Source organism: Simochromis diagramma, unplaced genomic scaffold (genome assembly GCF_900408965.1).
Source record: "Simochromis diagramma unplaced genomic scaffold, fSimDia1.1 OVJJ01000487.1, whole genome shotgun sequence".
NCBI classification, from domain to species: domain Eukaryota; kingdom Metazoa; phylum Chordata; class Actinopteri; order Cichliformes; family Cichlidae; genus Simochromis; species Simochromis diagramma.
The window spans coordinates 7188430-7200982 of NW_024387305.1; the positions used below are offsets into that span (position 1 = coordinate 7188430).

Genomic DNA, 12553 nt, shown 5'->3' on the forward strand with positions numbered 1-12553 from the left:
AGTATCTCCATGAACCATGTGTCCTAACCACCAACTGAAAGTACAAAAGGATTGTTGTATTCACTTTCTGTGGCAGGCTTTTAAATTGATCTGGATATAGTTCTCCTAGGATCCTTCTCTACGTTTATTTGCTGCTTTTTTGCTTTGTTGTTGAGAAGAAAAAAAAAAAAGATTTTAAAATCGCACAGCTGTTGTAACTATGTACAAATCTTTCCTGAAGGAAAGAAAATGTGTTGATAAATGTAGATTATGTGATTTGAAGTTTGTCTGAAACAAGCCATGTTGGCTCCTCTCTGTTGAAAACGTCTCACTGACCTTATAGATATCTGGTTCCTTAATGTCCAACTTGGTCACATTGAGCAGCTTTCCATACCGTCTAGGTCCCATGTTGTTCCCTCCAGAACATTTTGGTCCTGCCAGCCACACAAAACCAATGGCTAAAAGGAATCCCAGCTCAATCCCAAGCAGCACTCCTCCAATATAACTAGGCAGAGGCAATATAAAACACCCATAGAGGAGCAGAGTAAGGATGATGAGAGTATAGTATGGAACACTAGGTGGGGGCTCAATATATTCAGATTCATCCTCGCTGCAGGGTTCAGTACTACCACTTAGTGGCACTTTAGTTAGACTACCGGTTCCAGTATTATCAGTTTTATCAACACCATCACCTTCTGTGTCTGTAAAAGTCTCAAATTCCTCATTGGACAGAATGCAATAGTCCTCTTCTGCCTGCTTTGCTAGAGCAGACATGTAAAGCAAAGATGATTTGCTGGGACTTTTAGTGGCAAAGGCAGTGCTCAGCGGGGATTCTGCTGAAGCAGAGGCCTGTCTGCTCGGGCTTTCACCCTCCCAGTCAGTTCCTTCTTCCTCCTTAATGCAGTAATTATTGTTAGTCTCCATTGGACCATTGATAGAACCAAGACTTGACAGTTCTGTGGCACTGGCAGAAAGTACCTTGGGCCGGTAAATGCTGCTTCCAACTAAGTTGCCACTCTTTTCATCCATGATCTTACTCAACAGCTGAAGCGGTTCAGAAATTGCCTCCGATAGACGACGCTTGGTGTCTTCGATTCGTGCCTCCACTTCTGAGACTTTGAAGAAGCTGCGGTTATCTGGGGATGTCAACGGTGAGGAGGGGGCAGTTTTAGAATCACTAGCTGACGACATGGCAGCAGATGATAACCGGGACTGAGCAAATTGCTTAAAGAGTTGCAGGTTAAGGCGGGATTCTGGAAGACGGTAGGATGCTGACGAAGAGGACAAATCCTGGGATGTGTCTGAAGACAAAGATTTAACGAGAGTCTTCATAAGATGCGTGTGCCTTAGTGATGGTGCGGGAATAGAGGAAACCCCATCACGTGACTCTGCATCAGAGGAGATGGACTTCGCTAGGCTTAGAAAAGGTTTGTCACTGGAGGGAAAGCTCAAAGATTTTGTAGGAGAGGAGTTTGAAGTTGAGGCTGAGGACAGAGTCTGAGTGGTAGAATTGATAGTGTGATGTCTTGAAGGGGAAGAAAGTCTGGATGTTTCAGGAATAACACCAGCTCCAGCTGCAGAGCCTGATGGCACCCCATCAAACATCTCCTCACTTGCTTCTAAGGCTGTCACGATATCTGAGTCATACATGGCAGCTGAGGGAGTGGAGACAGTTGTACAGTATAGCTCTTCTTCCTCCTCCTCTTCCTCCTTCCCAAGGGCTGAGAAGTGGATGGCAATGTTCTCCTTTGACAGAGGCCGCTGGACATGGAGCCTGGGTGTGAAGGCAGGTGGCTGTTTATCCGTGGAGTGAGTACTCTCTCCATGGCCAGGATGCCGGCTGGTCATCTCAATACTCCCACTGAAAAGAAGGTAGAGAGATTTCACTACACTAGAGCAGGAACGGTCAGTCCATTAAACAATTAATAATAGTAATAAATAGAAAAATGTTGGAAATTTTTCCAAGATATATCAGCAAAGACGGTCTTGATACAAACGCTCATTAAGTATCAAGCTGTTTTAGCTCTTCTTTCTTTAAGCACAGCTTCTTTAATTTGATTGACACTTAAACTCAAAAACAGAAGGCTTAAAAAGTGGGTGGGTGGAGAATCCATGCTTACAGTCAGAGCTGTCTGCATGAGATGACCATTTTAAAGATATGCAATATGACAATACAAATCTTCAAATCCATGCAAAAGCTATTTAAAAGGACATGCACAAACATAGGGGGTATTATTCCACAGTAGGAAGTCAGTAAGGGAGCACTTCCTTGTCAGTGCATCAGCAAATCCCACTGAGCAGTCTGAACACCAGCACAGATGGGGACTAAGAGCTGGGAGACTATGTGAACAACCAGCCAGTCCTGATCAAGCTTCTTGCGATCAGCATCGGAAGCATAGATATAGAAAATGTGCGTCTATATCTATTACTGTGTGGGTGCTCAAAGAAAAAGGAAAGAAAGAAAAGGTTTTTTACGGCTCAGTTTTGTTATGTCAGACTTAAGAGGCAATCAGGCATCTTAAATTACCACCAAAACACATTTAGTGATTAGAACCCGACGTCTGACGCATCACCTGCTACCACTAACACTTCTTTCAAATACTTAGCAAATGACTCAGCAAAAATCAAGGAGCATCCTTAGAAGTAATCACTGCCAAAGTCGATAGGCTGAAGAAGCTTTTCCAAACAGTATACGTAACATGACTGACATTTTTAATAAAATATTCAATTTTATTAATGCAGCGCCAAATCACAACAACAGTCGCCTCAAGGCGCTTTATATTGTAAGGTAGACACTACAATAATACATGCAGAGAAAAACCTAACAATCAAATGGCCCCCTATGAGCAAGCACTTAGGCGACAGTGGGAACGAGAAACTCCCTTTTAACAGGACGAAACCTCCGGCCGAACCAGGCTCAGGGAGAGGCGGGGCCATCTGCTGTGACCGGTTGGGGAGAGAGAAGGAAGACAGAATAAAAGGCATGCTGTGGAAGAGAGCTATAACACAGGACTTCAAATTGACCCTATTTGGCTTTTTCTTATTTTCATATGTACCATTGTATTGGTGGTTGCTCATATCAAACAGTTTCAAATACTGAAGTCAGGGTATGTACAAGTAATCCTTTAGGACAAAAGGTTTATGCTTCAGAGTCTTTTCTTCCCTACTTTTAAACCTGCATGATATCCTATCCCTAATATCCCGAATTTGACTTTTGTAGACTTACAGGTTTGGTCTCCACCCATCGACTGTTCTAACCCTCCGTTTGTAAGGGCTAACCAATAAGAAGAAAGCTCGTTTGAAGGCAGATGAGTCAAAATGGCTAATTTATGAGAGTAAATGAAACAAGGGGCTATACCGAGACTCCATATCTGGATGACCAAATTACCACTACCACCACTTCATCCCTGAGATCCTCACAGTTTTGCCTGTACTGGACAGAGAGAGCAGTGAAAATAGACAGGAAAGTGGGGAGAGAAGGGGAAGACAAGTCTGATCCACTGCAAAGGGCAGTGGATCAGACTTGAACCCAGGCTGCTGCAATGTGGCATATGGTCAAAAGCTCTCAAAGAAGGTGGAAACTCAGTGAAGGAGGGTCGTGTTCATCAAAGGACAGCTGGTGTTGAAACAGTGTTTTGATATATAACCGAATAAGAATAAGTGAAACGATATTGGAGCTTACTTTGCTGGATTTTATATAGAATTTCTTTTTTTTCCTAAAATGACCTTCTGAATACATGATCGGAATAAACTGAACACAAACAAATAAGTATATGCAACTGCAGCATTGTATTGCCTTGCTACCAAATTGCCTACCAAGGGAAATTACCAGTTTAACTGCATTTGTCCTTGGAAGTTTCAGGATGGCAGCTTTATCGAAGTCATGGATCAATTTTCAGGTTTCCATATGTCAGAACTTATGGATTTAGACCTAATGTAACATAAAACAAGGTTGTTACAGTAAAAAGAATCCACTGGAGAGATGCTTTTTTTAAATTTTTATTACCAACACACTTCCTTGTTGCTATTCAACACTTTGTATGTGGCTTATGATAAAAGTCAAATGACAACACTGACACACAATTTGCAATTACTAACACTGTAACTAATGATACAAGTTGATACAGTGACTTGTCAGTCTAACTGCTGGCTCTTTGCTTACATCCTCTGGTAGTCAAAACAGAATTATGGTAATATCCTGTTGACATTTGGCACTGGCGTCCTTGTGCTTTGTCTGGATGACATAGGTGGAATGAATGTTGGCTCACTCATTTACAGACTCAACTTGACCACTCATTGTCACATGGGTCACGAGTGAGCTTGTTACCCAGTCAGGCAGTCTGCCAGCCACCTCTGCCCCCAGTTAGACAGCCTTCAGTCAGCAGCAACACAATGAGGCCATTTCAGTGGACTGCCAGCTGGACATGAATTTCATTTTACCATACAAGACTCTAAGGACCTGGAAGTTTTTGCCAGCAACACATTAGGATTATTGATAGTGGGTAACTATGTACTTGTTTGGGTCAGATTTGAAAGCTGGTTCTATCTCCTAATCGAGCACTATGGAAATGCAAAAAACAAACAGCTTAAAAAAAAAAAAAAAAAGAAAAGAAAAGAAAAAAAAAAAAAAAAGTGGGCATGTGCTGTATATTTACATATTTATGATTGGCCTGTCCATCAGAGGCTGTATCTGTACACACAAACCATGGAGATTCCTGTTTGTCTTGTGACTCCAGAGTTTTTCCTTGAGCCAATGTCCAGACTTGGTGGACAGCGAAGAATGAATAATGCCACTGATGCTGATAAAGCTAATCAGTGAAGCAAGCCAGCCTCATTAACCCTCATGTTTTGCACTCATTAAGGACATGTTCACAGTTCACTTCTTTGTAAAGCAAGCATACACTGGCAAGGAGAAAAGCTCCACAGACCTATTGCATGCACTGAATGGCTATTCATAGCATTACTTGTTTAGTGTTGTTAAAATGAACTGGAGAAAAATGATGTCACCTTAGTTCCTGTGCTGTAGCTTCATTCATATAATACCATACAAAAATCTGTACCAATAAAGTAAAATAAACCACGCTAACATGAAAACAGACACAAAAATACATACAATAAAAATAAGATTTGTATTCTTATTTATGTAAGAAAAAAAAAAAAAAAAAAAAAAAAAAAAGTCACACAGTACTGACTATAATACTGAGAGGCAACTGACTGTAGTTTATAATCCTTGTCATAATCTTAACTATTAGTGTCATTTTTCTTATTTATTTGGATGCTGCAACATCTGACAGCAACAAGGAGCTTAATAAAGATAAGCCTACACTCTACAATAGTAAGCATAATTCCTTTAATGCATTATTTAAGATTCATCAGAAACTATTATCACAAATCAGTTAACCATTAAAAAGTGTATAAACAACTACTGTTTTTATACAGTTTTTGTGAAAATGGACAAAAAGATGTGAATAACTGCTGTGTTTATTCTATCATGAACTAACATTAAACTGACTGGTGAACTGAGGGAAATAAAGACACCTGAATAGGTGATGTGTCAGGCAGACCTAAATGATACAGTGTGGACAATAAGATGAAGAAAGTGAAATTATGGTGAATGAATATATTTTATAAGGGAATATAAACAAGCGCAGTTAAAACTCTGAGGGCTGCTATCAGACTACCTGACTTCTGAGTTCAATGAAAGTTCACAACCAGAACCAGAAATTTCACAATGTCAAAATAATAAATGTGGGAAGTCCCCAAGTGAAGCAGTAAATGCAGTCACATGATGGAAAAAAAAAATTGGTGCCATAAAATCTTTCTTCTTCTTTTTTGGGGTTAAATGGCATAATTAATTCATCAATGATCCAACATGAGGGCTATAAAAGCGAGAATATGCCTTTCAACATTATTTATACGCCACCATGCTTGAGGAACTTTAGTTCTCTTAATGGGGACAGTTATCATAGTAGCATGACTCAGTGTGTCCAAGCACAGTACCGCCTCCAACATGACCTCACCAAAAACTTCAAATCACGCTTCATCAGCATGTTTGGAACTGCTAATGTGACTAAGGAAGTGGAGAAAAGCCTCCCTGGTACATGTCATGTGTCACTTACTTCACCTCTTTCTTACAACACATTCACAGTTCGATTTGCTAATTTGTTATACTCATAAGACTGTGGTTTTATCAGCTTTGGAATTTATTTTACAGCTAATAATTTAATACACTAACTTCTGGGTTTCCAGAAAGAAAAAGACTGTCCAACGTAAAATATTACCCAGGTGAATCCAGAACAAAAGAAGTCATACTTGGCACTCGGGGAACAAAAATTATATTTCAACCGATATATACGTATTATAATCTTGTGAAGTGTGATTATTCCAAATAAAGATCAGCCAAAACAGAAGGAAAGAAAGTATAAAACCTTTTTAATGCCAAACACCCACTGTTTAAAGGTCACAGTGGATACCAACACAGTGGAAAACACTGGCTTATGGGTCTTCAAGTGCCTTAACTCTCTCTCTGTGTGTGTGTGTGTGTGTGTGTGTGTGTGTGTGTGTGTGTGTGTGTGTGTGTGTGTGTGTGTGTGTGTGTCTGTCTGTTACCTCGCTTTATGGCCTCAGTAAACTTTCACGATGAGTTTATGATCTCAGCTGCTAGTTTTAAGTCTTACTGTGAACACCCTGACGTTACATTATAGTGACTATTAGGATCCACAAGAACAATAAAGCAGGATACGCTTTAGGACAGTCCTACAAATGTGCAATGTCTCTTGATCAGCTCTACACTTCTTACAAAACTAAACAATGTTTAATGACATGTACAGAGAGATAGCCACTAAAACATTACAGCACAAAAATAATAACTTAATAAAACTGACTAGTAGAATGTACAAGTATACAGAATTCTGTAGCTTTAGTGTGCTGCACAAAATCTGATTATTGTTCTCACTTCTACACACTGCAGGGTGTTTGTGTTTGTTGCAACGTCACCTTCACCCTATTTTTCCAGTGTGAATAAATAAATATTTAGCAAACAACAAACCATCAAGGAATGACTTGTGCATGAGTGACTAGGTTTTGAATTTTGACCTAAAGTTCCCTTTTTTCATTTTTCAGTCACTTCTTTAATTATGTGCCTGACACCCAAAATACGGTGGAAACACCCGTGACCCTCATGTTTTCTTCCCCCCCGATGATCAGTATGATCCGGCACATGATGGACATCATTTTCTCATACAATGTTTTCCCAAGACATGGTCACCTGTTCACTTTTCTCAAAACCACTAATTTGTAACTGAGTTATAATTAAATGTTCAATTTACGTTGATTAAGTAAATTGCCTCTATGGTATATGAGGAAAAAAAACAAGACCGAAAATGATTTTTCTGAGCATTTGAGCCTAAAATAATCTTAAATTGGGCTAACAGCATTTCCACTGATTGCAGCTCAGTAACTTCACTACAAGAGTATTTTTGCAAGTCACCGTGCTTGATGCTCTCTGCCAGAACAGCACCACAAGCCAACCCCCTCAGAGAATCTCAAATGTCATGCTCCACTGTTTCAGATAATCAGCAGCATTAAGATGACGCTTGCTAAGGGATGGAGATGAAACTACAACGGCAAAACACACCAGTAGGAGGTATAATGAAATCCCAGAACACTTTCAAGTTGCCAGGGAAGGGATTAGAAGCAGTCCCGCTTTAAATCCAGCTGTTTATTTGCAGAGTTAATAGCTTTCCCAGTGCCGACACTCACGGCTAAGGAAAGTGTCACACCCCATAAACACTAATGTCAACATTGCAGAAACAATAAGTAATGGGTACAGACATCTAATAGCTGCACACACATTTTATGCCTAATTTTTTGTGGCCGATAATAAAAACTAATGTTGAAGTGGGAGAAATGACTCAACTCATTTCTAGAGAATGGCTCCCTGTACCTCTATAAGCCTTCTCTCACCACAGCAATATGTGAAGGTGTAAGTCTGCTCAATAACTTGCCTTTACGGTTCTGATTCTTGTGCCCTGATTTTGTACATATTTCCACAGACAGAGAAGAGAAGAACAAAGCAGGAGAGCACACATCAAGCAGAGCAGTATGGCACTGATGTGGCTCAAGTTAAAACAAAAGCTTTCTGAATATTGCAGTGTGAGTATAACAATAGAAAACTACTGAGGCACCGTGTCTTCTGCTAAGATCATACCTCATGTTTCTTAGACCAATATGTAGAAAAACCAGTTTAGTTTTCATCAGCCTTCAATAAACACAAAAATCAGACAGAATCAAATACCAGCCCCAACACATCTGGCACGGTATATAACTCATAGATGGCACTAAAAAAATAAATAAATACTGGTCGTAGCAAGTGGTACCCCTAGGCCTCAAGGGCTGGTGTTCTGCAGGTTTTAAATGTGTGCTTGATCCAGTACAGCTGATGTAAATGGCTAAATTACCTCCTCAACATGTCTTGAAGTTCCCCAGAGGTCTGGTAATGAACCAATCATTTGACTCATCATTCGATGCTGACCCAGGGTGATATCTAAAACCTGCAGGACACTGGCCCTTGAGGCCTGGAGTTCCCCATCCCTGACCAAAGGTTTCAATTACAAAATGCTAAGTGACTTCCTTCTTCTTTATCGCATTCAAAAGGTTTTATGGAAACTTGACCTCCGACCTTGACGTCTCTGAGATTCGAACTTGTCTGATATTTTTAGCAGACGCAACTATGGCGTCGATTTGAAAGTCCTAAGTCACTTCATTCTCGAGCTCTCCCATTCACAAACCTTGGTTTTCAGGCTGCCCGCCCACTTGGCAGAGTGTTATCAACACTCCGTGAACCTTTTATGGGTCAGGGGTAAAAAAAAAAAAAAGCAGAAGCCACACACCAGTCAAAATAGTACAAGTAACAAATACTGAAGGATCATTATAAATTCAAGAGAAAAGAAAAACATGCCAAATTTATAACACTGCATTAGCATATATAAAACAGTAGCCCAGCAAATCCACATTGACATATCAAAAGTTTAAAACTTAAGGCGATGAAAGAAAAAGGCAAAAAGTCTACCTCGCCGCTCTGTCCTGGAAACTCATTAATGATCGGCGACGTTACAATCCAAAATGTTTCAGTTGAAGAAACCTGTTACATGGTTCAGTGTCACTTCTAGAGTGACTGCTTTAAAAGAGGTTGGGGTCCAATGATCAGCTTGATTGTAATGTATAAGAAATGCATTTCTTCATTTTGTATGAATATTTGAGTGATAGGCTGAGATTTTACTCAATTTCTGACACAGAAAAGGACAGCTGCAGAAACCACAGACTGTTCTTATCTGTGACTGTGCGGTCGTGTCAACAAGCTGAAGGTTACATGGGTATCCACACTGGGCTTTAGGTTTAACTTTCAATGACAAAATTGACATAATTCGGACTCTTAAAGGACGCCTAAATATTCACAGAAGCACATACTATCACATTGGTGTGGGAGGATCAGGATGGCCTGCATTTGTATAGCGTTTTACTTAGTCCCTAAGGACCCCAAAACGCTTTACACTACATTCAGTCATTCACCCATTCACACACACACACACACACACATTCACACACTGGTGATGGCAAGCTACATTGTAGCCACACCTGCCCTGGGACGCACTGACAGAGGTGAGGCTGCTGGACACTAGTCCAACTTTATTCAGCAAAGCATCTCGAACAATGGGTGGGTGGGGTTTCTGTGCACGTCTACCTGAGATGCACTAATCAGGGACGTGCTGTCACTGACATCATACAGATTTGAGAGTAAAAACAAACTAATAAGTCTTTAAAATGGTGCGTTTAGAGCACTCTAAAGCCTGAGCTCTTGGTTTCCACAAACACCTTTTTGTTTTAAAACATTGGCTTGTTTAATATGGGCTTTTACAAAAGTTATTTCTCTAAAATGAGGCCATCTTTGTTTCCAAAGCACAAAAGTGGGGCATGGGAATAACAACACAAATAGCAAAAATCTTACTCTAAACATCAACATGGAGTCATTCCAAGTGCTGGAGACAAACAATAGCAGCCCAACAAAACAAACTGTTCTGAAGAATGTTGAGGAACTGGTGCGACAGGCACGGACTGAAATGTTAGGCACTGGTATCACTGCAGGTACCAGCCCTCTCCGAGCACTCCTCGGCCAGCTAAAGCCACTGAAATCACACAACCAGCATAAAGCAATGAGAAAATACGATTATGCCATTGATATCTGAAGGTCAGTGTGCTCTTTTATTCTGCACAGTCGGGATAAACACAAACTACCAACAGTGATCATATTCTGCTCAGGCCTCACTCGTCACTGCTGTAAAACTGGTGATGAGCGAGGCTTCTTTAAATTCTAATGCTACAGTCGGAAAGGTGAACGAGCCTAACTCATTGGCCCTGATTAAAACCGAGAAATCAGTAGTGTGTGAAATATGACGTCCATAAATTATATCTGATTTCACCCTCTGCTAAACTCCTTCCAGGTGCAAAGTTTCTGATGGCACTTTATCAAAGAGTATGTGCCATGCTTTGAAAATATATACCATATACACTACAAAGGTTAGTATGACTGTGGTTGTGATTACTACTCATGCAGTGTGCAATCATAATGCATGATGAAACTGAAGAGGCAAGTTTCTGATCCCCAAATTAAAACTATATTAACTACAGTTTTAATTTGGTTATTTATATATTCCATCAGACACTTGGGAATTTACATAGCACCTCTAAGTGACCCATTCACACAGAATTTGTGTGCACATTAAGGGCTTTAGTCATTTCATCATTAACCCAACATGCAAATCTGTAGAAACCACACATGTACAGGAAGAACAATGTTTGAAGCCTAAACCTTTTTTTCCTGAGGCAGTATTGCTAAGCAGTGCACATTTAATGTTAACTTATCCTGCACACCAGCTCCACAGGACGCCAGGTTTAGACTGGCTAATAAAAGGGTCCCATTTAAACAGTTTGTTTTAAGATTATTTTTAAGCAGGTAGAATCAAATGCTCCAAAGGTCTAAGCTTTATAACGACAGTATAATAAAACTTCAGTATATAGCTTCAATATATATCAGTTAAGCTGTGCACACAAGACTGCCAAGCTTTTAATATGTGAGTAACAACCTTTTATAACTACAGAAAGTACAACTAGCTTACATTTTCCCATCTTTCTTTGCAAATATGCAGGCATTTTTATGACAGTTGGCACGCAATAGTTTGGTGTTATGGATCAATAGAGTGAAAGAGCACGAAGACTCATGAAAAGCATGTGACGTTCCGTCTATCGAGACTAGGAAGTTAAAAAAAAAAAAAAAAAAAGAAAAAAAGAAAAGAAAAGAAAAAAAGCCTGTTTTCAGCAACAAACAGAGAGAAAGGCAAAGAACAAGGCCAACAGCAGGTTTTCAGAGCACAGTGACCCCGGCGTTACACAACCACATCTACCCAGACAAATCACTATTCTCATGATTCACAAACAAAGCACTTCAAATCCAATTTATACTTGCTCCTATGCATTTCAAACCCTGCCAGTTGTTCCTGCTAAATAATGCACTCCTCGCTTAACTGCTTAAGCTCATCAACAAGCCCTCATTATTTTTGAATGAGCTTCTTGGCAGCAGCGGTGACAAAACGGTAACAGATCCGCCTCTCTGCTCCAGTCACAGAGACTCGTTCAGCTACAGCCCCAACTCCCGGGAGACATGTCACCTTTTATTCTTTCAGTGTAAACTAAACATTTGTGACCTACAGCACTTTAAGTAGTTTTAAAGCTTTTGCTGCTCTTAACCTTTTTTAGCTACTAAGCAATAACCCTGAAGCAGCGAGTCACACGGGCAGTTCTTCCTGTAAAAAGCGAGACACTGATTAGAGTAGGAGGATTACCGTTTTATTGCTGAAGAAGAAAACCACATCATGTTTGTGCAAATGCCATTAAGGCAAAGGACTCTTTTCATAAGATCCTGACCTAGTGCTTAGTTTCTGAGAAAACTGATTAAGTAATAATGGCACAGGTCTCCTCAGGATTCAGCACAAACTCTTGTCAAATGTCAACATAATATTTTAATAAATTTTCTCAAATTATGACTGAAAAACTGATAATTTCTCAGAGTTTAAGATCATTTTAAAGCTTAAAAAGCATCCCTGAGGAGTCCCCCCCCCCCCATCTGTAAACTGGGACTGTGGGTTTTTCCTGCTTCTGATTCCATCCACCACAACTGTAAAAGGCAGCTAATCTGTCTGCAGTAATTACATTTCATGCTACTCAATGCAGTTCCATAACAGTGAGCTTCTGAGGCCCACGTGAGACATCAAACGTTGCTGAGAAGCCACTTCACAAGCCAATAAAAGATGAAACAAACTAAGGATTACAGATTGCACAGCTGCACATTTAATCAATAAAACACTGATTATATTAAATGATTTCCAACATTTGATGCAATTAATAGAAAATGTAAAATAATGTGGTAAAAAAGAAGAACATTTTCCCTCTGAGCAGACACTTTAATTGTTGCCCACTTGCACAATGAACAGAAATAAAAACTTTAGCAAAAGCCGGGAAT

General features: G+C 40.0%; 1 protein-coding gene across 3 annotated transcripts in view; it reads right to left on the reverse strand.

The window, feature by feature from the left end:
• The window catches only part of LOC120716881 (testis-expressed protein 2-like), a 36066-nt gene that overhangs the window by 15655 nt on the left and 7858 nt on the right, over positions 1-12553 (reverse strand). For all 3 annotated transcript variants that reach the window (XM_040004567.1, XM_040004565.1, XM_040004566.1), the window contains one exon: positions 316-1840. In XM_040004567.1, the coding sequence (XP_039860501.1) occupies positions 316-1827 (1512 nt within the window). In that variant the 5' untranslated portion in view covers positions 1828-1840. The remainder of the gene's footprint in view (positions 1-315; positions 1841-12553) is intronic.